At 35.3% G+C, this 26,059-nt stretch overlaps 3 protein-coding genes across 4 annotated transcripts in view; 2 read left to right on the forward strand and 1 right to left on the reverse strand.

Annotated features, from left to right (window-relative positions):
- The first annotated feature begins 4,328 nt into the window (after positions 1-4,328).
- Positions 4,329-12,534, forward strand: LOC125651480 (uncharacterized). Of its 2 annotated transcripts, XM_048880102.2 has the most exons (4): positions 4,329-4,473; positions 4,654-4,848; positions 10,681-11,071; positions 12,133-12,534. In XM_048880102.2, exons 1-4 carry the CDS (start codon positions 4,465-4,467, stop codon positions 12,510-12,512), a joined length of 975 nt encoding a protein of 324 aa, XP_048736059.1. In that variant the 5' UTR covers positions 4,329-4,464; the 3' UTR covers positions 12,513-12,534. The 2 variants fall into 2 exon arrangements, with proteins under 2 accessions (XP_048736059.1, XP_056022231.1); XM_056166256.1 differs by lacking the exon at positions 4,329-4,473 and having other exon boundaries at positions 4,606-4,848.
- A 780-nt stretch (positions 12,535-13,314) lies between these two features.
- Positions 13,315-18,006, forward strand: LOC125651010 (uncharacterized). The gene is made up of 2 exons (XM_048879612.2): positions 13,315-13,394; positions 14,650-18,006. Exon 2 carries the CDS (start codon positions 14,650-14,652, stop codon positions 17,773-17,775), a length of 3,126 nt encoding a protein of 1,041 aa, XP_048735569.2. The 5' UTR covers positions 13,315-13,394; the 3' UTR covers positions 17,776-18,006.
- A 4,516-nt stretch (positions 18,007-22,522) lies between these two features.
- LOC125649789 (uncharacterized) overlaps positions 22,523-26,059 on the reverse strand; it is a 33,718-nt gene continuing 30,181 nt past the window's right edge. Inside the window, exons 17-19 of the mRNA XM_056166166.1 lie at positions 24,728-25,963; positions 24,110-24,634; positions 22,523-22,935 (exon numbers count right to left, since the gene is read on the reverse strand). Coding sequence (XP_056022141.1) covers positions 22,667-22,935; positions 24,110-24,634; positions 24,728-25,963 — 2,030 coding nt within the window. The 3' untranslated portion in view covers positions 22,523-22,666. The remainder of the gene's footprint in view (positions 22,936-24,109; positions 24,635-24,727; positions 25,964-26,059) is intronic.

Consider the following 26,059-nt stretch of genomic DNA (forward strand, 5'->3'; position numbering starts at 1 on the left):
GGTCACTCAATATCTGTTATCAAAAATAATAAATCAAACACAAGTTGTTCTGTATGATTGTATAAATGAATGATGTATAAAATTGTAAATACACATATCTGTATCTGGAAATACACATTATCGTTAAAGACGTTTTGCAGAGAGAGAGAGAGAGAGAGAGAGAGAGAGAGAGAGAGAGAGAGAGAGAGAGAGAGAGAGAGATTTCTATTCTTTACCCATACATGTAGGTCATCCGGAACACCTCGGGCCTTTCACCGAAAAATACGCTGTTTTTCAGCGTGTTTTTCGGTGAAAGGACCGAGGTGTTCCGGATGACATGTAGGTGTCACTGCTCACTAATGCTGAAATTACAATATTCTTGTAAAATGCTTTGTAATCGTTTGTACACACATTTTAACTGCTTTATCAATTTATGGTGCAGCATTTTAAGAGAACAAATCGGTTTATCACTTGTAAAGAAATTCTTATTTTAAAAATCAAAATAAAGCATAATTACATGTATTTGCCCGATTTTTGGCATTATCTTAGCTACATTAATGAATATAAATTCCTATTTATTTTGTGGGGAAAAAATCATTGGTTACTATTTCAAGGATTTAGTTCGCGTTTTACAAAAATCTTGACGTAAGTGTTGGCGAACAGCGACAAATATATATAGTCATAACACCCATCCCCACCAATAGAAAAAAACCGAGTAAGTTGGACATTTAGTTTAAATTAATACCAACTGGATACTGTGTCATATTTCGCGATATTTCTTTCAAAAGTGAAAATAATATTTCTAATTATTATTAATTGGGGAAATACAACCATAGATCTGCATACACAATGATTCAAGTCTAGCTAAGGTTAGGACTGTTGGAATGAGAAGAAAATCAAAAACCCGGCCCTCTTTTTTCATGACTTTGCTATATTTGTTACGTGTGATTAATATCGGTTTTGTTTGATCGCGTGTGAAGACAGAATATATCAGCATCCTTTTGTTTCTGGTGACAGTGACCTTTTCAACAAATGTGCCGACTGTCCCTTCAAACAAGGTCACTTCAGGAACACCCCCCCCCCCCCCCCCCGTCCTTCCGCGGTACAGGATACGTCAAGAGAGATTCATATTTTGTTTCTAATCTTTAAACTACACTGTATACATGTATAAACATCTACCCAAAGTTCCGTGCGCTTTGGGAAAGTGAAGCTTGCGTGATCCGCCCTCTGGTGGATTATCCCACGTACAGGGGTCAGATCAGGTCATAGTGTGGGTAATCCTGAACATCACGCGGATGTATGTATAATAACTCAACAAGTTACATTATTGTAGTTCGTGAGATGATATTCGAAACTTTCAACACCCATTACAATGCATTGTACCCCAAGGGCGATGACGTAAACAAACTGAATTGTGCACTATATATGAAGATGATTGGTTACTTGACATATTGTTCCCATGTGATACTTTAGGTAACATCTTCTTTAAAAGTAAAAATGGATGCCCCTATTGTGGTTTCGCCCTGGTCTTGCAGTGATATGCACACAACTTGTACAAGAGTAAGTCCACGTGCCACTTCACCTCTTTTTTCTAATCGCTACGTCATACATCATGTATATTTGTATAATGTAAAGTGCCATTGCAAATTAAACTTCACCTGGCGAACTTGAAAACTCTAGACTTACTGCAGGCTATAAAGGCCAATTTCTGTATCCTTCAAATTAAATAACCTTGACAAAATATATAACACTCTACGATTCTTGGAACAAATTAACTAAGCATATCCAATCGTCCATCATTATGACACTTTAAGGTAACTCCATACTCGCAGTTTTATCTTAAACAAGTTTGAAAAATGTATTTATCTCCATTCATTAGAGTTAAAACTAGCAAATTATCAAATAAAATACATAGGTCATCACACTTTTTAAAATATGAGACGTACGTAAAAAGAATCATATATCATCGTCAGAAAATTGCAATTTTCCTTAAACAGCGTTACCAAAATTTCATACAAACTGGTAATAATGATATGGTAGCATTCATAACAATTTCATGAAACTGCATCTTCACAAAAATATACAAAATGTCTGTAAAGAATAAAGGAAATATATCGCATAATAGACTTGATAAAGACATAAATAGAACAGAGTTATCGCCCTTGGATTCAATATTTTGAAACATATCATTGATTATTCACCTATAACTTAGACTTTTAAAATAGTTTATTTTTAGCAAGATTTTTTACGGATGTTTTAGAGGAGTTCTCAAAAACTGATATCACGTGTTACGGTTGTCATGATTAAGGATCCTCATCACAGAAGGCGAATAGCGCTTTGACCAGGTCAACATTTTGTGAAAATTTGCATGTAGTAAAACTTATAAAAATATTTATACGTGAAAGATTCTCCAAGGGACGTAAAACTCCAACAAACAAGTACATGATAACTTCTGGAAAGTTTTAGCTAAGGCAGTTAACACCATTTGGATGCAAAAAATAATCTAAGTCGAAATCATCATATTAAAGACAAAAGAACGTTTGACTTAAGATATAATTACCTATAGATTAACAACATCTGGTAAAAGGGGATTACCCTGGCTGATACCATCGCTTTGAATGAAATTGTCTGGTTTGATTCAATTTGAATATACTCAGACTTGACGCCATCAGGTACTTCGAACACTCACATCAGGATGAAAACAATTTCTATCATTAAAATGTCAAATTTGAATTAGGGGGATATAAATTGTAGCTAAAACGAAACTTGCTATGATAATGAATGCACATGATAAGATAAATAGTCATGAATTATATAAACAAGACGAATTAAGACGAATTATTTAGCACCTGTACCACACATATCGGTGTACGTCTCTATATTTAATGTGTCTCTTGTGGCAATCTAAACTCTAGTGACCTAATAACTGGATTAAATGGTCAGGATTTATATCACCTGCTGCAGCCTCTGATGACCCTCCAGTTATACAAGAAATACTTCTGTATTTCGTTACATCTTAAGCTTGTAAAACACGATGTCAGCAACACCTCTTTTAAATGAGATCTTTAAAAAATTATGGACATAAGGCTTCCATTTTCACTCGTAAATGAAAATACCATGGTAAATGATTGTTTGAAAGACACATTTATAATTTTGATAACAAATGCATATTTGCACTATGTAGGTAATAGTGCAGTTGTGTATTCATTTAATTTTAGAAACGCCCAGTTTGAAAATGTTGAAACAAACTGTTCGTCATGATTTCAATCATTTCTGTTAAATTCATTTGTTTAAAGTCGACATATTCAATCATTCCCATTTTCTCTCCTCTTTTTTTCTCTTCTCCACGTAAAATGCATCGTATGAATCCAAATAAACGTAGGCCACAGATAGTGTACTTTATGTTGAACATCAAAACTAGTCAAGACTACCTCTGCGAAGTGAACCTTGATGAATTTTTCAATGATGATGATAGAATATAAACGCAATTGATTAAAAATTACTAGAAGGTTTAAATGTATTTGAACAATAGCCATAACCGCTATAAAATATGGCAGCTGAACTGTGAATTTTATTATGATATATACGTGAAGAAAATGAAAATAACGAACAGTGGTCAGTGTCATAAATCTTATAAAGAACACAACATTGACAGCAGGACATGCGTATATTCATTAGGGATGATGTACAAAGTTAAGTTCAACGTGCTAGTTATTACATGTATAATAAACGTTATTGTAAATCGTGACGAGAAACGCCTTCATGACATGAATCCTGGATCAATTCAGCGAATTTTGGTACTGCGCAATAATTTTTTTTTACGCTCGAGGAAATTATTCATGTATTTAATAATCCATCCGTTTATCCTCTCTAATTTTTTCCCATGAATGAATTATATGATACATTTATCTAGGGTTTTATATCAAAAGATGGAGAGTGAATTAATTTCAGCAGTTGATTAGATAAAAAAAAAATTAAAAACTTTACAAAATAATTATGAAGTAAAAAATGAGATACTTGTAAGTTTTGTGTTACCACTTTATTGTCTTGGTTTGACGTTGATCAGAATACTGGCCCAGTGATATCTTACAAAGAGTAAAACTCTTAAGGATATTGAAATATGTTATGAACTGCATACAGTTCTGGTCTGGAGTCGGGAGATCATACACAGGAACAGTCTAGCTATTTATAATTACTTACTATATTCTCAAGTTTTAGGAATTCCCGGCAAAATGTATTGGGATACTGAATCATACTTTAATTTAAAAATCAAATACTCAGCAGATTAACTTTGTCCAGAAACATTTAAAAAAAACGTTTAAAACTCAGTACATTCGGATTTTTTCTTTAAAACCACCAAACCTGTTGTTGCAGATGTTGTTATATCCCCTGTCATGTTTTATCATTGTGACGATCCCTTGACATTTAGCATTGGGATTGTTAGTGTGTTATTAATCGCCCTAAAGAGACTCGCCAACTCTTTAGATGTCTAAGGTAGGTCAGATAGTTCAGGTAGTAATACTGCTAGCCGGGTTCTTGACCCAAATAAAACCCCGTCCTTCATGTAAGCAACATTTATACCCTACAGTTCCCCAGCTTTGACTTTGTAATTAACTTCCCCAATTTTGTATGTTTCATTTGAATATCGTCTTTGTTTCCGATGGTTGCACAAAGTCGAGGATTACCATGGAATTGACTACATACAGGTGCTCGCTCCGGATTTTGGTTGTCGTGATATTTTGCAGCATCCCAAAGGTCTGGGGTCACGGTTATCTCGTAGAGCCTCCCCAACGGTCCTCGCTTTGGAGACATGGATTCGGAGGACCGGAAAACTATGACGATAACGGATTGAATTGTGGTGGGTTTGAGGTAAGAGATAACGGGTTGAATTGTGGTGGGTTTGAGGTAAGAGATAACGGGTTGAATTGTGGTGGGTTTGAGGTAAGAGATAACGGGTTGAATTGTGGTGGGTTTGAGGTAAGACATAATGGTTTGTATGAAACTAAATGTATTAATATACATTACGAACATTTAAGAATCGTGCAGTATTGAGAATAGGTGGGGATACAAATAATGACTGTGACTTATTGTTAATGTTTTATGTTGCTGCGGGTACGGCATGAAAATCATAATGATTTCTTATATACCACCTGCGCATATAAGATAATTGACGGAAAATGTTCAAAAACAAACAAACATATGTATTTTGTTGAGAAACTAAGTTGTAATAAATCAGTGCAATCTTGTAGACCGCCATCTCTCAAACACATGCGCCAATAGCATAAACCACATGTAAATGTGATACTTGAGCAATTGAAATCAAAATTTAAAAAAAATCATTTTGGAACATATTTATCAGTAAATTGTCCCGCTTTATCCTTACAGTTGATATGTAATACTGACGTCTATGTTTCTTGATGTGTCATATGATTATCTTGTATTGTTTAATCCATAATGTATATATATATATCCAAAATTGAAATAGAGCCTCAGTTATCGGATACTAATATTTAAAAAATATGAAAAGAAAACAGAAATCCTCCGTAAAGCTTTACGGAGGATTTCTGTGTTTTCTTTTCATATTATATATATATATATATATATATATATATATATATATATATATATATATATATATATATACAGTCTCTTTTTTTGGAAGATATATATATATATGAAATCAATTTTAAAAGAACGTTTGGTATATAAATTTTTCACTTTCTTATCTCTAACCCATATGCGCATTTTTCACGCCTAATTCACCTACCTTCATTTGATGTAAAGGTTTAGATTATAGAATGCCAGTCGATATTGGAGCACAGATCCCACAGTTTGTTACTAAATGTTCAGTTACGAAAGGATGTGTGCATGTTTTAGTTTGGATGTTTTAGTTTCAGATTGGGAGACGAGTGACTAATTTTTGGAGACAATTATTGTGGTAAAGTTGTCAATCTAAATACTATAGGAGCTAGGAGTACTATTTTGTCTGTATATTACAAAGCTAGGAGTAGTATTTTTTCTGTATATCATAGGCGCTAGGAGTACTATTTTGTCTGTATATTACAAAGCTAGGAGTAGTATTTTTTTCTGTATATCATAGGCGCTAGGAGTACTATTTTGTCTGTATATCATAGGCGCTAGGAGTACTATTTTGTCTGTATATTATAGGAGCTAGGAGTACTATTTTGCAAACGGAGAATGTGTTTTAAACTGATTGCAGATTGTTTGTGTACACTCTGGGATATGCGTCAATTAAGGATACAAAAACGTGTGATTGATAAGTGTAAAAATTAGCATTAACCTTCTAATCATTGCATGTGGTTACGTTAGAAAATTTCATGTCTATTAACTATTTAAGTACGGAGCTGAATGACATTATTTAACAACCGTTAATTCCTGGAATGCATTTTAAGTTACACGTTCATTAATGAATGATCAAAAGTCAGTTAAACATTATGAAAACCTAGTGTATGAAAGTTTCTGGAGGAGAGAAGCATATAATAATGTTTGTTTCTTCTGTCAGAGCTTCCACCTGTCTGTACGTGTATTCATTAGCACTATTCGGTCCCGTATGTGGTTTTTACAGTGGACAGGTCAATTTGTGTCTACTTAGTTAATCAATGTCCTGTTGATAAATGATATGTAGATTACATGCTTTGTCAAATGCTCGACTTGCTCTTAGTAAAGACGTATATTATTTAAAATATATTTGTGTTCAGATGTTTATAAATATACTCTATAAGTGATGTATGGGTCGTGTTAAGCATGGCATGCCACGTGGTAGAGAAAGTTACATGCATCTTACTAAACTGGTTTTCCGCGTTAAAAGAAAAACATAAAAAATGATAAAAACAAACACTAGATTTATGTTTCCATAAGTAAAATGAATGTGATTTAATCCCATAATTTCTCGATTTAAGTCCGAAAGAATGAGGAATATTTATTTAAAGTTATATGGGGAGGGACTTCAAAAATAAACAAAATCATTTCAAATCTTGAACATCAAGTCCTTTATTTTTTTTTTCTATTAGGAATTTTATATTTGTACTAATAACAACAAATCGAAACCAAATATATATATATATATATACATCGACTCATGTATCCATTTTTATTTTGTTTGTATCAAGTGTCTTTTAGAGACAACTAAATAGCACTTTTATCTTTTAACACGCTTTCCTTCCACAATATATAATTTTAGTTGGACTTGTTAAAGTTAGAATGTAGCATAATATTTTTTAGTTGAAATATCTTTCATTTACTAACAGGCGTCTTCTTTGTATTCTAAATCAAGAATTTCTGAAACCTAAGGAAGGGATTAATTATGTACATTGTAGAATGGAATAGTGGAACTACTTGCAAAATTAGATGTATTAAATGTCAATGTTTTTAACACAAACTTAAAGTGTATCTGAATGAGTTTTATTTTGAGAGAACAGGAATCTTTCACAAAATATGCTGTTATTATTTAAGACAGTGTTTTCTATCAGAAAAAAAAATGTCCATTATTTTGCCAATGCAAACTAAAACAGCATAGCACGAAAACGATTTCTTTCGAATTTACTATAACATGAGTTTTGGTTTACTCTGTGTAAAAAGAGAGAATTATCACGTAAAATTAGAACAATATAGAAATTAAGATATGCCATTAAACATCTTTCCTTTATTTGTTCCAAGCATTCTGACCTTGGGTCATAACTGCGGTGACATCCATCATACACAGTTAGGTTTCATTACAGTGAAAGAGAAGGTCTATTGTTAAACGTAATTAACATTTTGACCTTCATTAACTTGAGGGAGTTACTCAACAAGTTAGTATGTGCTGTATAAGCTTTGATGAGCATGGATGATTGTGAACCGGTACATTTTTAAGAAGTTTGAAAAAATATATGGGGACAGTTGCTGGTCATTCTCGCTGAAGTTCTACTGATGTTCGCCTTTAAGAGCGAGTGCTTTACTCGCATCAACTTTACTTGGATATTCCTATAATAATGTAGTCCCGTGGGGATCCGGGTTAGAATAGTACCCCTTGCTTGTCGTGAGAGGCGACTAAATGGGGCGGTCCTTCGGACGAGACCGCAAAAACCGAGGCCCCGTGTCACAGCAGGTGTGGCACGATAAAAATCCCTACCCGATCAAAGGCCGTAAGCGCCGAGCGTAGGCCTATATTTTGCAACCCTTCACCGGCAATGGTGACGTCTCAATAGGAGGGAAATATTCTCAAAGTGGGACGTAAAAAATATAATCAATCAATCAATTAATTATTGTAAATCTTGTAGATTTAAGACAGAGTGCTTTACTTGCATCAACTGTGCTTGGGTATTCCTTTAATTAAATCCTATAAATCGTCTATATTTGAGTAGTATGTAAAATGTTCACGTCAAATGGGATTTCCTTCCTGTTACGACTCTTTAATTTTCAATAAGAGTATAAAGAGCTTATAACGATGAAAACGACAGAGTAACTGAGCCGGTTGTCCTTCAATGATTCAACTTTACAGCTTGGGCATTCTTCTATATCCCATAAAATCCCCAGCACCTAGTATATCTCTCTATCCATCCATCTATCTGTCCGTCAGTCTATCTATCCATCTGTTAATATATCTATCTGTTTTCCCATCTATCTATCTCTTTGTCGATCTATCTCTCTATCTCTCTTTCTATCTATCTATATATCTATATATCTGTATATCTGTCTCTTTTCCTATCTATCTCTTTGTCTGTCGATCTGTCTTTCTATATACCTGTTTACCTATCTATCTACATTGTATCTATCTATCTATCTGTCTGTCTGTCTGTCTATCTAGCTGTCTATTTACCTATCTCTATCTGTGTGTATGTCTGTCTATTTACCCATCTATCAATATACATGTATCTATCTATCTATCTATCTATCTAGCTAGCTAGCTAGCTGTATATCTATCTATCTCTATCTGTGTTTATGTCTGTCTACTTACACATCTATCAATATACATGTATCTATCTATCTGTCTATCTATCTGTCTGTCTGTCTGTCTATCTATCTAGCTAGCTGTATATCTATCTATCTCTATCTGTGTTTATGTCTGTCTACTTACACATCTATCAATATACATGTATCTATCTATCTATCTATCTATATTGAAGATAGTAACATTAAGTTTAGGTATAACAATATTTCATTCTCCTATATATTTTAAGGGAAGTATTGGTACCTTCATTCATAAAATGAAATACCATTCGAACACCGCAAATAATATGGATAAGTCAGACGTGAAAATTCAGATGTGAACAGTCTGACCGTGTGAACACAAAGACCAATCCCAGATTTCAGTTCAAATATCATAACCGAGTTGAATTTCACCAATATTGCAATTCAATGTTCCATTTCATAGGCGGATCCAAGAATTTGTGATAGGGAAGGGGTGTCTAGCACTTGATCTTTTAGTTACTTTTCATAATCTCCACCCCCACCCCATTTACACTTTTGCCTGTGTACATAACATCTTAGGGAGATCTCGAGACAGTTTATGCATGAAAATGCTTTGTTATTTTACTACTTGTTCCCCAAGTTCTAGCCATTGTTATCGCTATATTCAGATCTGATTTCTAATTATTAAAAAAGTTGATTTAAAGGTTACCCCCAATAGGCCAGGGGTCTGGGGGCCTCCCAGAAGCTCTGCGGTAAATGGTGCAAAATCCTGCATTCCGAGCATTTCTTGACACTTCATTTTCACTTTTAAATTGTCTGCTTCTTATTTTTTTTAATAATATACTTGTATCTGACGAAAATATCGTACATATACATCAGTGTTTCGTCTTATTTACCCAAAAATTAAATGATATACTGGTGTTAATAAATTTGAATGATGCATTTACATGCAAGTATCCACCTTTCATATCATTTCGACTCAAAGTCTTGTTAAAATTGAATAACTTAATTTATTTGGTCCGCAAAGGGGTGTGTGGGGTGTGGACCCCCTAGACCCCCCCCCCTCTGGATCCGCCCTTGTACTTGATCATTAGTCGATTTTCAATTAATGCTCGTGAAACGTCATATTTATCATTTTACTAACTTTATTTCCAATAACTACCACTTGCTTGTTTGGTTGGTTGGCGGGACGCTCGAGAGTTTTTCACTCACATAGAGACTTCACCATTGCTGTTGAAGGGCTGCAAAATTTAGGCCTATACTCAACACTTACGGCCTTTGAGCAGAGAGGGATCTTTATCGTGCCACACCTGCTCTGACACGGGGCTTCTGTTTTTGCAGTCTCATCCGAAGGATTGCCCCATTTAGTCGTCTCTTACGACAAGCAAGGGGTACTGAGGACCTATTCCTACCCGGATCTCCCAAGGGGGGGGGGGGTGTTACTGAGGACCTATTTAACCCGGATCCCGGGGGTTGGTTACTGAAGACCTATTATAACCTGGATCTCCCAGGGGGGACTGAGCACATATGCTATCCCGAATCTCAGGGGATGGGTTTACTGAGGACCTATTCTAACCCGGGGGGGGGGGGTACTGAGGACCTATTCTGTCCCGGATCCCGGGGGGGGGGGGGGGGGCACTGAGGACCTATTCTATCCCGGATCCCCACGGGCTTGTTTGGTTGGCACTTTTTCAAAGGATAATATATTTCTGAACAATTATTGTGTAATATGAGGTAGTCGATTTGCACAAAACGTGCCAAATTTTACTCACCAAGTTTTATTATTTCCAGCGACAATGGAATCAGAATGGAGGAAAATGTGGTATTTGTGGTGATGCCTACGATCTTCCGCCACCCCGTCCTAATGAGGATGGTGGGACCTTTGGAAAAGGGATCATAATTAGAACGTATCGTTCGGGTGACGTCATCGACGCTGTTGTCAATCTGACATCCAATCATCTTGGCTGGATCGAGTTCAGGCTCTGTCCTCATGGCAACGATAACCCGTATGTTACACAACATTGCCTCGATACCAATTTACTACAGATATTGCACAGTGACAAAGGCAGCAAAAGAACGAAAAGGTTTTACGTAGGAAGGGAGAAACTGCTGAATTTAAAGGTCAAATTACCATATGACCTTCACTGCAAAAAATGCGTCCTTCAGTGGAAATACAACGCAGGTAATCCGTCAATATTTGATAATCCCGGTAGTATTCTTCTTTAGGGATGTCATAATTATCTCGATACTAATCTTATTTAGGGATGTCAAATCCGTCAATATATATAATAATTGGTTACACTGACGATTTTCCGATCAATTACCCAAAACCTGGTAGCAATGTAGAGACAATTGTTTTATTTTTTCCTAAAACCTTGCGGTTTCTAAGCAAATTTTACGAAATTCTTTGATGGGAGGGGTGGTTCCCGTCTGATTGACTTCCTTTTTGTGTTTGAGTCGTATGTGGTTTTCCCCCTCCTCTGTATACGCTAAATTTACTTTGTACTGCTAACATTTTCTTCGCTTCTTCCAAAATATTTCCCCACATTTGAAGTCGGAGGCAGCATTTCTCCGTCTGTCCGGTTTCGCTACCGAGTACACTAGCTAAATGACTGAAACATTATAAAGCAAAAACGATTCCACGATGCTTAGTAAAACCAAATTATGAAAGTCACCACAAGGACTGATGAGAATTTGAGGTGAGATCTGCCATGTATCGGGGGTTGTCATGGTGATTATACTGTGTATAAACAACCAAAAGCGATAACGACCAGGCACTGGTGACGGTAAGTACGGTATATGGGTGAATATTTCACTTATAGGTATTACGGAGTTTTGTAATGAGGACATTGAAATATTTAAAGATGCATGTAGTAATTTGTTATTCGGACATTCGATCGAGTACCCGGTTTAGAGGGCAATCGTTGACATTCCTAAATTTTTCCTGCACGCTGTCTGTGGCTGGCCACACTTCTATCACACAGTTGTTTTTTTTTTTTTCTCTCTCTCTCTTGCATTTATATAAGACAGCGCTATAGACATATATAGCGTACACTTCAGAGCTGGAGGAAGTACATCTTCGATCACCTGTCAATAGTGCTGTTGCTTAGCGTGACAAATCGTAGATTGCATTCTGTTCCTCATTTCCTAGATTGCATCATCATGATACCTTATGGAAAAGTAACAAACAATGCTTATACTCTTATGTTTTCAGTAAAATCGCAAACTCTCTCCATCATTTAGGTAACAGCTGGGGTTGTGACAAGAGCGGATGTGGTCTTGGGGTTGGTCCACAAGAACAATTCTACAACTGTGCTGACATCAGCATCCTCAGGCCTGTAACGATCATACAGAGAGATTCGTCTGAAGAATCGAAAGAAGACTCCAAAAACAGTGACAACAAAAGGTCAAGAGAGGATGAGAATGACAGTTCGGATGACGATAATGTGATTGCAAAATATGACATAAAAGGAGGAAGAGGAAATTACATTAATGCGGTGACGGAGAAAACCAAACACGTCCACTGTCGACCCACCCAGCGTTGGCGGACAGTTCCGGGAATGGTCATGTGGTGTTTTCAAAATTGTCCAAAATGTCCTAAATCACACTGTATATGCAAATAAAAATAATCAATTCTAATAATAATTTTTGTTTTTGTTTTATTAAAGGTAATCAAATTTGTATATAACAACACTCAACACCCAAAGTGTCGAATCTAATAGTAGATACGAGGTTAAATAAACAATTCCACGACCCGTCCCTTCCTCAGGAAAAACGAAATTTTATACTAATAAAAATATAAATGAAGGGCCGGGCGAACACGCCCCTTCCCCCACCTGGACGCACTAGAAGTGGGATCAGGTGCCTAGGGGGATATATAATGATTTTGTTTATTTACTGTGTATGGCAACATATGAATATTCTATATTGCTAACTTAGATGATGCATGTTTGTGGTGCCAATACTTGTTAATTTGAGATTTTGTGTTCTGTAGCAAACTGCAATGTTTTAAAAATTTGAATAGAATGCTTTCCACAAAAAAAAATTGTTTAGAAATGCAAATTAAAGATTAAGAAAATTAAGTCGTCTCATTGTGCTGTATATTTGAACTCTATTTAAAACTTATAACCAATAAATTACTTTTAGATAAGCATATATCACGGACACAAATTATATTGCTGCTATGATATGTACATACATTACAATTAACAAATTCGAGTAAAATTATTAGAGTTGAAAATTTTATTCCTTGCCAATCAAAATCCCCAAAATGAACTATTTGAAACCTTTCATCTTTGTTTTCCTCTCACTTATTATGTCGAGCCACGAGTATTAATTAGATTCATCAATACTGATTTGACCACAAATAGGGATTTTCCTTTTCAACTCATTTGTATGTATAGCGGCGAACAGCCAGATAATTTCAACAGAAGGTGGTGCGATACGGAATTGTATGATGAATTGGCTGCACTAGGGACTGTTTCGTCGGGATACCAAGCATAAAGGTATGTACAGTGAAGTTATAATAGATGTATATAAAAAATCAATATATTGACGATTTGATAGATTGATTGAATATTTTACGCTGCATCGATTACGGCCTTTCAAAGGTGATATACAGAGATTCATTCATAAAAGGTATCAATGGATTATACATTGCATTTGATAACTACTCGATACGGTGATAGGACCTACCTGTACCTGTAAGTGAAAATTATATATATATATATATATATATATATATATATATATATATATATATATATTACATCTGCCTGATATACATGTAGGTCTATATGTTACACAAAAACAATGAAAAATAACTTAATATTGTGAAAACAATGAACATTTTTAGCGGAATGATTTTTTTTCAGTAGCTTTTTTTGTTGACAAATTTTGCCATTTTGATCAATCTTATGATCTGGCTCGCGAACCCACAAAATTTTGTCCAAAATGCATACTGAAAATTTGTTCACACTGTGTACACAGTGTATATATGTATATGTATATATATATATATATATATATATATATATATATATATATATATATATATGTTGTTATTATTATAAGAAGGTAACTATGAATATCAAAAATCGATTTTCTGTAATATATGTAAAAATGTGGGATGCTTATTGTCATAATGATTAAAATTTATAGCCCTGCCATAAAAAAAAGAAATGATTTGATAGTTCGTGGTATATGCAAATGATCTCCAAAACAAAAATACCTCATTGCTTCTCAAAATAGGTCGTAATTAGATCTGCAATCAAGGTATAATAATGTGGAACTCTTGGGTCATACATGTCTTGTCAAATTTGACGAGGAACTGTTAAGATTTCCAATAAAATCGCCTCTTTTTGAGGGAAGAGGGGTTGAATGGAGATAATCAACAAACTGAGTTCCTGAAAGGCATACCCATTATGTTTTTTATCCAATCATCAGCGTTCATTTCATGTTCATACATATTTGTGAATTTCTTCGACATTTATAGGATAAATTGCTAGAAAACCTATTCATTCGGTTTTATAGTAGTTATAAAAGTAAGAGAGATATCGTTTTGATAATACATGTATGTCTTCATAGCCATCAAAGTGCATGCAGATTTAGAAGGGGTTTTCAGTTTCTCTCTCTCTCAATAAAACATGAAATAGTTCCTCTAAGTGACACTGAAGAGTGCTTTAAAGATATATTGACTTCGGTTTTTAATTTTATGTTGGTATGATGACTTTCTAATGCAAACAATTTTTATTATCATAGATGTTGATACTAGTCACGTCAGTCTTGCTCGTAGCAGTTCTAGTAGATGGTGCTCCGTCTTACACAGTGGTGACGTCATCTGCCACAAGTGCATTAACGTCAGCCCTTCAGTCCAACTTATCCTCAATAGTGGTAGATAATCAACACGCTAAAAACAAGGACCGAGAACAAAATGTAACGCTTGAAGAACGGAAAAAAATCAACTCAACTAAATCAACAGATTATAATTTGAATTCACTGAACTTCTCTGTCACAACAGCAGGTTATGAACGGGAATATAATCAAACTGGGAAAATTGTTATCGATAAGTCAGCACCCAAGCTGCATGATAGCAGCAACTTTGAACAATCGAATTTGTATCGGTCAAAACAAATACGGAAACTTCTGAAAAATGTTCCTCAACTCCATTCGATATTTCAGGGAAGCATTTCGAGTAACATCACCGAAAAACACAATACAACCCGAGACCATCAGATGTCATTAATAATTAAAACATTCGTTGGTGATATTTTGTCAAACTATAGACAGCATGAAGAGAATGTATCAACAAATGGAAACAAGACTTTGGAGTCCAATTCAACTTTTGCAAACTATAAAATCCATCAAAGAGGAAAAAACCTAAAGCCACTAATTGATTTTGTTCGATTATTTGAAATCGAACACCCTACAGTTCGAAAAAGGATACGCCAAAAGGGCAACGAAATGGATCATGATACTCCGGTCGAGAATGACCTTCGAAATGAATCAAATGAAGATAGTGAGGAAATGCATGATACTTTCGATTTATCAGACTATATAATAAGTGTACTCGAAGGTAAAGACGAGGAAGAGGATGTTGTAGGGAATGATAAAAAGGAAACGTATGTAGAACCAAACGACGTGTTTAATCATCAGGAAATCCGGAACAATCAAAAACACACTTTCGCAGCGGACCACAGCCATAATCGTAGTCCAAATCATGTTCCTGAAATAAATGAAGCAAGTGTTGTTGATACTGCGGGAAAATTAGAAAATTCGAAGCTAGAAAAGCTACTATGGAAAGACTTTTTTACGTTTGAAATCCCAGATAAAATTACCAGGAAAAAGGAAATTTCATATGATTCTAACAAGAAAATCAACCAGTATCATATTGAGAGAAATAATGGACTAGAAGATGTTTACGAATATGATGACGGAGATGACATATTAGGAAATGAGGAGACCCTAGATTACTCGGATGAAGAAGTCCACGATTATGTCGACGAAGATGAGGAGCGCATTTTAAACTCTGGGAAATTGAGCTCAAAAGCATACAGAGAAACGGCAAGTAAAAACACTTCTCCCGCTCAATCTTTTATTGAAAATGTTTCTAAACGTAGTGAGAATGACGAAAGTTTGGAAAGTCAAGATTATGTTGATGAAAGCAAAGAGAAACCTTGGAAAGGGAGTTTATGGAATAGCAAACGCGTGGGTGCAGAGGATGGGGTGGCATATACCAATACAATTAGGGAGGTTTTCCATAAATCAAACAAGAACGATGACCCACTTCTACGAAGGGAAATAATGTACAGTGACGAAAATCAAAGTGACGAATATTATGAGAAAGGTAGTGAGGAAGCTTTATTATCACATCCAAATCATGGAAAAGATATCCCAAAAGCTAAATCTTTTATAAAGTTAATAAACGGGAACAAAAACTTGAGAAAAAGCAGTTTATCTTGGATATCTGAACATAAAGAACTGTTTAAGCAAAATGAATGGTCATCGAGATCAAACGAACGCGACGATGACAGAGGAAGTGCTTATACTGGGAGTGAAGAGATCGGCAGTGGTCCACTGATTTTCCACAATAAATTTGCTCATTTTGTTGCTGAAGTCGCCAAATCCGCGAACCGAAATTGGAAACATAGAACGCAAAACGATGGAAGTTATGAACATTTACGTGATGATATATACTCAGCCTCTGAAGAAGACAAGAGTATTAGTAGTGAAGGACTGCTGCCGATTGTAAAGCACTTAACCATTCCAAAACCTCCGAAAAAATCCGAAGGTTCTAAAGTTGTACATGTACACCAACCCAAAAACGGTTTCGATTCTGCTAGCTATTACCGCAATTTTTTCAACAAACGTTACTGGGAGAGATGGGATCACAATAGATATACAGAGGAAAGTAAAACATATCATAGAGAAAATAATGATGACGACTCGAGTGAAGCTACACCAAAAGTGAATAATAAACACATCACTCTCAATCGAATAGTACATAAATCAATACAAGACATTCCCACAATTCCTCCTAAACCACAAATACAAATACAAAGACAACCTACAGCTCCCCCGCCTCCACAGAAACCGAAGTTACAAATACACAGGATACAGATAATTCCTCCTCCTGCTCCTTCTATACCCAAACTCCTTCCTCCAACACCACCAAAACCCGCGAAAATGACAAAAGTACAAAAGTTAAAAATCTATGTAATTCCTCATATTAGAAAACCAAACATACCAATGTCTCCACCTCCTCACAAGCCAACACGGAAGCATCTCCTTTTCAGAACTGTGCAATTGACCAAACCAAAGAAGAGGAAAATGTCACATATGAGAAATATTCGATTCAAGAAAATGTCCACAGATGATGCATTGGAAAATGAAATTATGAAAATTGACTTGCAAAAGGCCTGGACAAACAGCTATCAATCTAATTTAAGAAAGCAATATTACAAAAAGAATTATGATTATAAAAGACCAAGAAACAGGTATGGATATAGGAACGTGAACAGAACACCTCGGAATTCGTACGATAGCAGAACGTCTTATGGGAACATGTATCGAAGAACATCACACGTACCCTACAAAACAAGTAGAGGTAGTGGATATAGAAAAATGGATCATACTGAAAAAAATAACTCGCTTTATGCACAAAGATTTCTATCTAGTCATAGCGCCGTTAATCATTTCAATACACATTTAAATGGTCGGAACATACGGCCACCTTCAGGTAACACTGAAAAAGATTGTAACAATGTTGATGGCGAGAGGAATCTCCATTTTACCTCGTATTCTCCTCACCAAAAGCACAAAATTCTTCAGCAAAATGTAATTCGTTCCAGTAGTTTGTACCCAACGATGAAGACATTGAGGTATTAATATCTGGTGTTACAATGTATATTTTTATATTCACATGAGTTTGTATTTATTCAGCTATGATTTTATATTAAAGCTACTACTTATATCTATGTCCTGTCAAATGTATTATATGAATATTGAAGGTAAAATGAGATCTCCAATGTGCAAGCTAAAATTTGTCATGTCACGTTTATGGATTTGTTATTTATTTTTAGGATATGGTTTAGTTTATAAATAAATCTTTGGACTGTCTTCAAACTGATTCAATGTGCAAGAACATGTTTCGCATATACATGTAGTCAGTTTCAAATCGAAACAGTTGACGGTGGAGAAGCTGAAAGTATCCCGTTTGTCAAAGTTGAGTTGTTAGTTTGCTATTAACATCTACTTTCAATAAAATATCTAGGTATGAAGCAGGAGTGGACGACTCTGTGGTGTCTTTTATATCATTGTTCGTTATCTTAACCTTTTTATGTGATAAACATGTAGCATTTCCTCACAATTCCGTTCGTCAGTAATTAAATGAGTGATCATGGTAATTCACGTAAAAGTCAATGCTATCTCCCTAGGCCGAAGTGAATATAGATACTTTGTGAGGGAAAGCAATGATTTTCCCAGAGAAGTAGGGACTGGTATGGGTTAAAAGAGGGGAGCGATAATCTTTACAAAACATATCTTATACCCGATTTGTTTATTTAACATTGTCAACTCAATCTACATATCTACTTTCACTTTCTAAGGTGACGACATCCCATGTTATTGTCTATGTCAAGAAAATGAGAAGTCTCTCTCTCCCAAATGATATAATGGTGTGTCCAGGGGTCCGTGTTTGCCCAGTTATCTATTTGCATTGCTTATAGGACTTGTGAGATTGATCACTGTTCGTTATTTTTACCTTTCATAATGACGATGATGAATTGTGATAAATTTGATAAAGAATGAATATGTTAATAACTGCAATTGAATTTGCTTTAGATATATTGATTTTGAATATTATAATTATCGGAACTGGCTAGCTCATCAGTCCAATATTTAGGCATATATTGTTTTTCCGAGAGGTTGTTTCTCATAGCAACCATTTTAGAAGTTATATTTTGATGTTTTGATGTCAAAAGACTGCTGATGAGTTAATAATCAATGATTCAGAGTAACGTTATGATTCATTAAAGTGTATTGAAACTTAAATAAAGAGTATATATTGTACATGTGTGGTATTTTCATAAATGATATGCTCATTGATTTCATTCCATAATATAAAATACTTACTTTAGTACTATGCACGAGTAAATATGATATGCATATTTCTGTAAGGCGCTGTCTTCTCTTGTCAATAGCTGTGAATATAGCAATTTTCATCACTTTTCCAGCACTTGATAATAGGCCCATCAGATGTGTTTTCATTGCATGTACAATGTTAGCAAATTCATTGTCCATGTTAAGACTTAAATCCGTATGAATTTTCAGCAATTAACATATGAATTTCCCAATACTGATTTCAAACTTAGCGATATTTTGCTGTTACTGCAGCTTATGGGCAAGTAAAAAAAATCGGATTTTATCTTTATGCTTATGAAATCGAGTTCCCCAGTCATCAAAATCCACTATTACGGTTCACCTGACAACCATGCATGCTTTCTGTCTTTTTATGGAATACTTTCTTCAATCTGGGAATTTCATCCTAATCTGAAACCAAGCATACTGAATCGTTTCAGAAAGTTTTTAGTCATTACAGAGAATTGTTCGCTAGAATGATTCGGGAAAACCAAGTTTTTTTCCACGTTTTCAAAACTAGAATTAAATTTATGACAGGTTGTAGTCACGAAATATTCTAAATGTCAACATGGGAGGTGAAGATAACAAACAATGATCAATCCCATAACTCTATATGTAATACAAAATAGAAAGTTGGGCAAACACGGACCCCTGGATATACAAGAGGTTATTAATACCTATAACCCATTTGAATATTCCCATTATTTAAAATTCATTCTTTCGCTGTGAGTCAATATGACACTAATATATATGAAGGTGTATTCGATATCGTTTTGAAATTGATGGAGAATGCAAGGTAAAAGAGACAGTTGGTTGAATCCTATTGCCTTTTGATATCAACCACAAAAAAGCAGTCATGTGATCATCTTTTAATTATAATGACCAGTCAAACCGCTTTGACAGTTTTCGTCAACCACACAGTTAAAACGACATTTGAAAACAATATTGTAATGTTAGTACAACACTACGGTATTAAAATGTGAAGAACAATTTCGTGCGTTTACTTCAGAAATCTGTGTATTACAGCATGACAGAAAGATGCACTTCACGATGTTTGTGGTTGTTGTTTTACGTCCTATTCGAGAATATTTCACTCATATACGTACGTCACCAAATGTAAGTGAAGTGTCACCAACTCTGACACATGCATACCGCTTAGGGCTGTAACAGTGAAAGTGCCATTTAAACTGAATGCTGTTTGACGTGTTTCATACCAATAATTAATAAGCTGTTCTTTATATACCGATTTTGACAACGGATCACTCCTTTAACTTGATCAAGATCTTTGATTCACGGCGGGTGTGACCGATGAATATGGGATGTTTACTCCTCCTAGGTACCTGATCCCACCTCTGGTATATCCAGGGGTCCGTGTTTGCCCAACTCTCTATTTTGTATTGCTTAAAGGACTTATGAGATGGATCATTTTTCGTTATCTTCATCTTTCATGGATTCATGAAATTTCATTCGTTATCTTCGCTTTTTAGCTCACCTGAGCTGAAAGCTCAAGTGAGCTTTTCTGATCACCCGTAGTTCGGCGTCCGTTCGTCTGTAAACTTTTAACAGTTTTTACTTCTTCTCAAAAACCACTGGGCCAATTTCAACCAAAGTTGGCACAAAGCATCCTTAGGTAAAGGGAATGCTAAATTGCTAAAATAAAGGGCCAGGCCACCTTCCAAAGGGAGATAATTAAGAAAAGGTAAAAATAGAGTTGGGTCATTAAAAAATCTTCTCAAGAACCACTGGACCAGAAAAGATGAAATTTATAGATAAGCTTTATTAGGTACATATGTAGCTTAGATTCTAAATTGTTGAAATCATAGCCCCCGGGGGTTGGATGGGGCCACAATAGGGGATCAAAGTTTTACATACAAATATATAGGGACATTTTTAAAAAATCTTCTTCTCAAGAACCACTGAGCCAGAAAAGCTGAGATTTACATGAAAGCTTTCTGACATAATGCTGATTCACGTTTGTTAAAATCAAGGCCCCCGGGGGTAGGATGGGGCCACAATAGGGGATCGATGTTTACATACAAATACATGTATATAGGAAAAATCTTCTTCTCAAGAACCACTGAGCCAGAAAAGCTGAGATTTACATGAAAGCTTCCTGACATAATGCAGATTCAAGTTTGTTAAAATCATGGCCCCTGGGGGTCGGATGGGGCCACAATAGGGGATCAAAGTTTTACATAAAAATAGATAGGAAAAATCTTTTAAAATATTCTTCTCAGGAACCAATGAGCCAGAAAAGCTGAGATTTACATGAAAGCTTCCTGACATAATGCAGATTCAAGTTTGTTAAAATCATGGCCCCGGGGGTCGGATGGGGCCAAAATAGGGGATCAAAGTTTTACATAGAAATATATAGGGAAAATCTTTAAAAATCTTCTTCTCAAGAATCACTGAGCCAGAAAAGCTGATATTTAAATGAAAGCTTCCTAACATTGTGAAGATTTAAGTTTGTTCAAATCATGGACCCCGGGGGTAGGATGGGGCCACAATAGGGGATCAAAGTTTTACATACAAATATATAGGGAAAATCTTCTCAAGAACCACTGAGCCAGAAAAGCTGATTTTTACATGAAAGCTTTCTGACATAGTGCAGATTCAAGTTTTTCAAATCAAGGCCCCCGGGGGTAGGATGGGGCCACAAGGGGGGATCAAAGTTTTACATAGAAATATATAGGAAAAATCTTTAAAAATCTTCTTCTCAAGAACCATTGGACCAAAGAAGTTGACATTTACATGGAAGCATTGTGATATAGTGTAGATTCAAGTTTGCAAAAATCATGGCCTCCAGGGGTAGGTTGGGGCCCTAATGGGGACTAAGATTTTACATGCACATATATATGGAAAGTCTTCAGATATGGGCCAAGGTGATTCAGGTGAGCAATGTGGCCCATGGGCCTCTTGTTTCTTTATCGTACCAGTGGCTGGCAGATCTCAATTTTTAAGGTCATGGCTTACACTTTTTGGCAAAGGGACATTAGTACTCCTAGAAAACCTACGTTGTATATAAAGATCGACTAGGCGTAGCAAAACAAAATAAAATAATAAACTGATTATAGTTTTAAAATCATTCGGTCAAAAATTTGGATTTTTCTTCAGGAAAATATAGTTCGAAAAAGATAAGCGTTGTGGGTGTGTTAATGAAGGCCAGTGGTGAAGTGCTCGCTGCATTGGAAATTGCGGATTGAAGACCGAATACTTTCACAAAATAAAAAAATATATATATTCTGTTTCAATGCAAATCATATCTACGAAAAAGCATCCCAACAAAATTGTAAAATATAGCAATCCACAAAAAAATGGATTCCACGAATTTAAATGATTCCATAGTAATAGGTATTTGCACTGATACTCCTTGTATGAAATAAGAATTTCAAAAGTGGAATGAAGTTGTATATGCTGTTCTGTACGAGTAACCCAGACCTGTTACTTGTAATCGTTCATGGTTCATAAGTTATAAATTTAAATAATGTTTGGGTGATCAAGGTCCACACATTATTTATTTTGAATTCATTGTGCAGAAATAAATCAAACGTTATGTATACAAAGCATATGTCCATGTAGCACTAATCATAGATCCACAATGGCATTTGTATGGATTGATTTTCTTTTCTACTTCCCTATTTCAACCATTGACTGTTAACAGTTCTCTATATGTAGTTTCAGAACCGGTGACATACTTTGCTGTTATCACCACATATAGCGATCTTGTTTCCGAATTCAATACATATTCCGTGTTGGTAGTTTGGATATTATTCAGAAGATCGGCATATCCGGTATTTGAACCAATGTTGATGACGAAATATGGTTGCATTGTTGGATTTAATTCAAATACTTCGTCCCATGAGATAAGAAGACTCGTAGTATTTTCAGGAGTAACAACACAAGAATTCCCTGAAAATATATCAATATTGCACTGGTGTGAATATATCATTCATATAATTCTAAGCTTGTCTAAGTAAAGTGAATTTATAATTATTTGATTCTAAGAATGTGATTCCGTATAGTAGGGTTTTTTTCGCGGGTGTAAATTTTGGCATTTTTTTTTTTTTACCTCATAGGTCTAGAAATAATTTTCGAAATATATTTTGGCGAACATTGAATTAAACAATATCCAAATAAAAACAAAAAAACAATGTAGTCGCTATTAATTACATATCTAAATAAATGTTTACTATCATAAGAAACAACTGACATAAAAATAGATGAAGGCTTAACTTTATTTACCTACCAAACTGAAGATTATCAAGCATTAAAACTACTGGCACGCAGACTGATCTATTATGATTGTAGACATATTTAGGTGCAAATTTAGCTTTACAAAATTAGCGGTATGACACCAAACCGCTAAAATAAGCCAACATTATCACCCCATTGAGAAAATTATTCCTTTTATATGTGAAGGGTAATCGAGTTTTAAAAAACCAGATGTGTAAGTTTGTAAATCCGAGCATGCGATCGTATCAATTTCAAAGTCCAAGCACCTACATGTATACAGGTTGTACTGAACATGCAATCGTGTTGACTCTAAGTTTAGATTGTATGTTCAGATGTAACAAACTTTTGTATGTAAAACTTATACGGTACCAATTTTGATGCACCAGATGCGCATTTCGACAAATAATGTCTCTTCAGTGATGCTCAACCAAAATTTTTGAAATCCGAAATAACATTAAATTTGTAAGAGCTATTTTAGAGAAAAACAGAGTGTCAAAAAGTGGTGTCAAATTCGTCTATTGATTGTATCATGCTTAACGTCTCGCTCGAGAATTTTTCACTCATATGGAGACGTGACCTATGCATGAGGGAGATGGCCTTAATTTTGAAATGAATTTCTACATTTTATCACAGCAATTAAATATACATCCGTATTTTCAAGCTAGTAACGAAGTACTTAGCTACTGGACTGTAGAGGGGACTAACAGTCCACCAGCAGAGGCCTCGACCCAGGGGTCATAATGTAAAACTTTAAAACTAATGTATACAATGTCCCTCCATAGTTATACGGCAGTTGTAGAATACTACATTTTGAGACACCTGGATGCATTCTATTATCATAATTTCTTACCAGTCTGTATGGGAACAAAATCAATAATAGATATGGATCCATTTATAGAGGGACTATCTCTCTTTCCTACGTTGGTTCCAAAGACGTAAACAGTGTAGTTCCTGTTTACCGGAAGTGACAATTTGTCGACGGAAAAGTAAGTGTGTCTCCCAATGTCTCTCCAATTGTAAATTATGAAGTTATCCGATTTGATACACACACTGTACTTTGTTATTCCGGAATAGTCTTCGAAAGCTGGCCAATGAAACTGGAGAGATGTCGCAATCCGCTGAACATTCATTGAATTTTGGACTGTGGTGCTGTAAACCGCAAAGTCGATGTTCCTAGAAGAGGGTCGGGGTGCCTCAATAGAAATCATTATTGGCATCTTCCAGTTCACCTCGGAACGAAGCCCGACATTGTTAAAACACTGGACAGATGGAAAAACACGTGACCCATGGGGAATGTTTAATGGTGGAGATCGAAAGGACAAAGTATCACTAGATTTCTTCCAGTCTTGGATGTTTCGTAAACTTCGATCCTCGCCTAAAAATTGAAAATTCATGATTTAGAAAAAATGTCTCCGATCAATGGCATATGGAATTTTATCTACTTTAAGAAAACATTTTCCAATCTTACCACATGCACACTGACAGTATTCGACCTTGCTCTCCTTTTCTTCAATATCCCAATAAAGAATTATTATCGATTGTATCCTTCCGGCTACATCAATGTACTCAACAGAAACGTTTTTTATAAATATATTTGGCGGTGTGTGATCCCATACTATTGGATTGGAATAGAAATGTTGTTTTAAACCTGCCTTGTTAAACACCATGGCAGAGGGATACACTTTCGTACCATGAGAAATTGTTAGCGAGACGGTATGAAAGGTGAACGGCAAGATGGTGTTCATGGACTTCATTTGTCTTCCTTGAATGCTTGTTCCTAAATATATACTTATGTCTTTGATTTCACTTTCAATGTCAAATACATTCAAAGAAATTGTCAGAAAACTTGGAGAAATCTGGCGAACAACGAGAGCTTCTGCATCACTCTGCACTTTACTTGTGCATTCATCAAGAAGAAATTGTAATGTCACGTCATGAGTTCTTGGAGAATATATAGTGATTCTTATATCACCAGTGCTACCTGTCTTTGACATGAAAAAAAGTTCGGAAACATGTTCATTCAATGGCATACTATACGAATCTCCACTAATATTAACTTCTACAGTATGGAGGTGTGTATCTATATTGCCTATCAGAGAAATCTTATATAAAGTATAGGGTTTGAAAGAAAAGACACTTATGATGTTTTCTTTTAATTGTGTGGACATCTTCACTGTTGTATTCAATTGTATTGCATATTTCGTGCACTTTAATCCATGAGGCTTCGTGACATCTACAGTCACGTATGAAGACTTGGAACTGTTACTAATGTGACCAGCGGCATCCATCGCCCTCACAAGCATCACGTAACTTTCACCATGAACGAGAGAAACGTCATCAAATGTGTGTTTGTTTGCGATTCCCACTTCTTCTTGTCTGATAAAAGTTTCATTAGAATAGATAAGTGAAACAATATATCGATCTATGGAGGATTCGAAATCTGTAAAACCTTCCCAGGAAGCACCAATTGTTGACGTTTCTGAAAGCCACCTTGTGTTGTGAAAGAAGTTGGTAGTAAAAACAATTCCGGAATCAGGGGGAGATGAGTCAATAGAAATACCATCTGACGTTAGTATGGTGGATAATCCAACAAAATTCACAGCTTCAACGGAGGAGTAGTATTTCACACCGGGCTCGAGATTGGTAAAATTCCAATAAAACGCATGGGCTAATCCAACATTCTGTACACCAGCAAGTTCATGACCTGAAATTTAAAAAAAGATAGATATATGAATTAATTAGGCTAAAACTATTTTTAACCGTTTTGCATATTTTGATATTTATATTTGTAAATATTTTC

This window comes from Ostrea edulis, chromosome 5, assembly GCF_947568905.1.
Source record: "Ostrea edulis chromosome 5, xbOstEdul1.1, whole genome shotgun sequence".
NCBI lineage: Eukaryota > Metazoa > Mollusca > Bivalvia > Ostreida > Ostreidae > Ostrea > Ostrea edulis.

Coding starts and splice junctions, on each gene's coding strand:
- LOC125651480 (XM_056166256.1), top strand. CDS start 4,609: ATGTTTCATTTGAATATCGTCTTTGTTTCCGATGGTTGCACAAAGTCG. Junction 4,849..10,680: donor TGAATTGTGGTGGGTTTGAG/GTAAGAGATAAC, acceptor TATTATTTCCAG/CGACAATGGAATCAGAATGG. Junction 11,072..12,132: donor TCAGTGGAAATACAACGCAG/GTAATCCGTCAA, acceptor TCCATCATTTAG/GTAACAGCTGGGGTTGTGAC.
- LOC125651010 (XM_048879612.2), top strand. CDS start 14,650: ATGTTGATACTAGTCACGTCAGTCTTGCTCGTAGCAGTTCTAGTAGAT.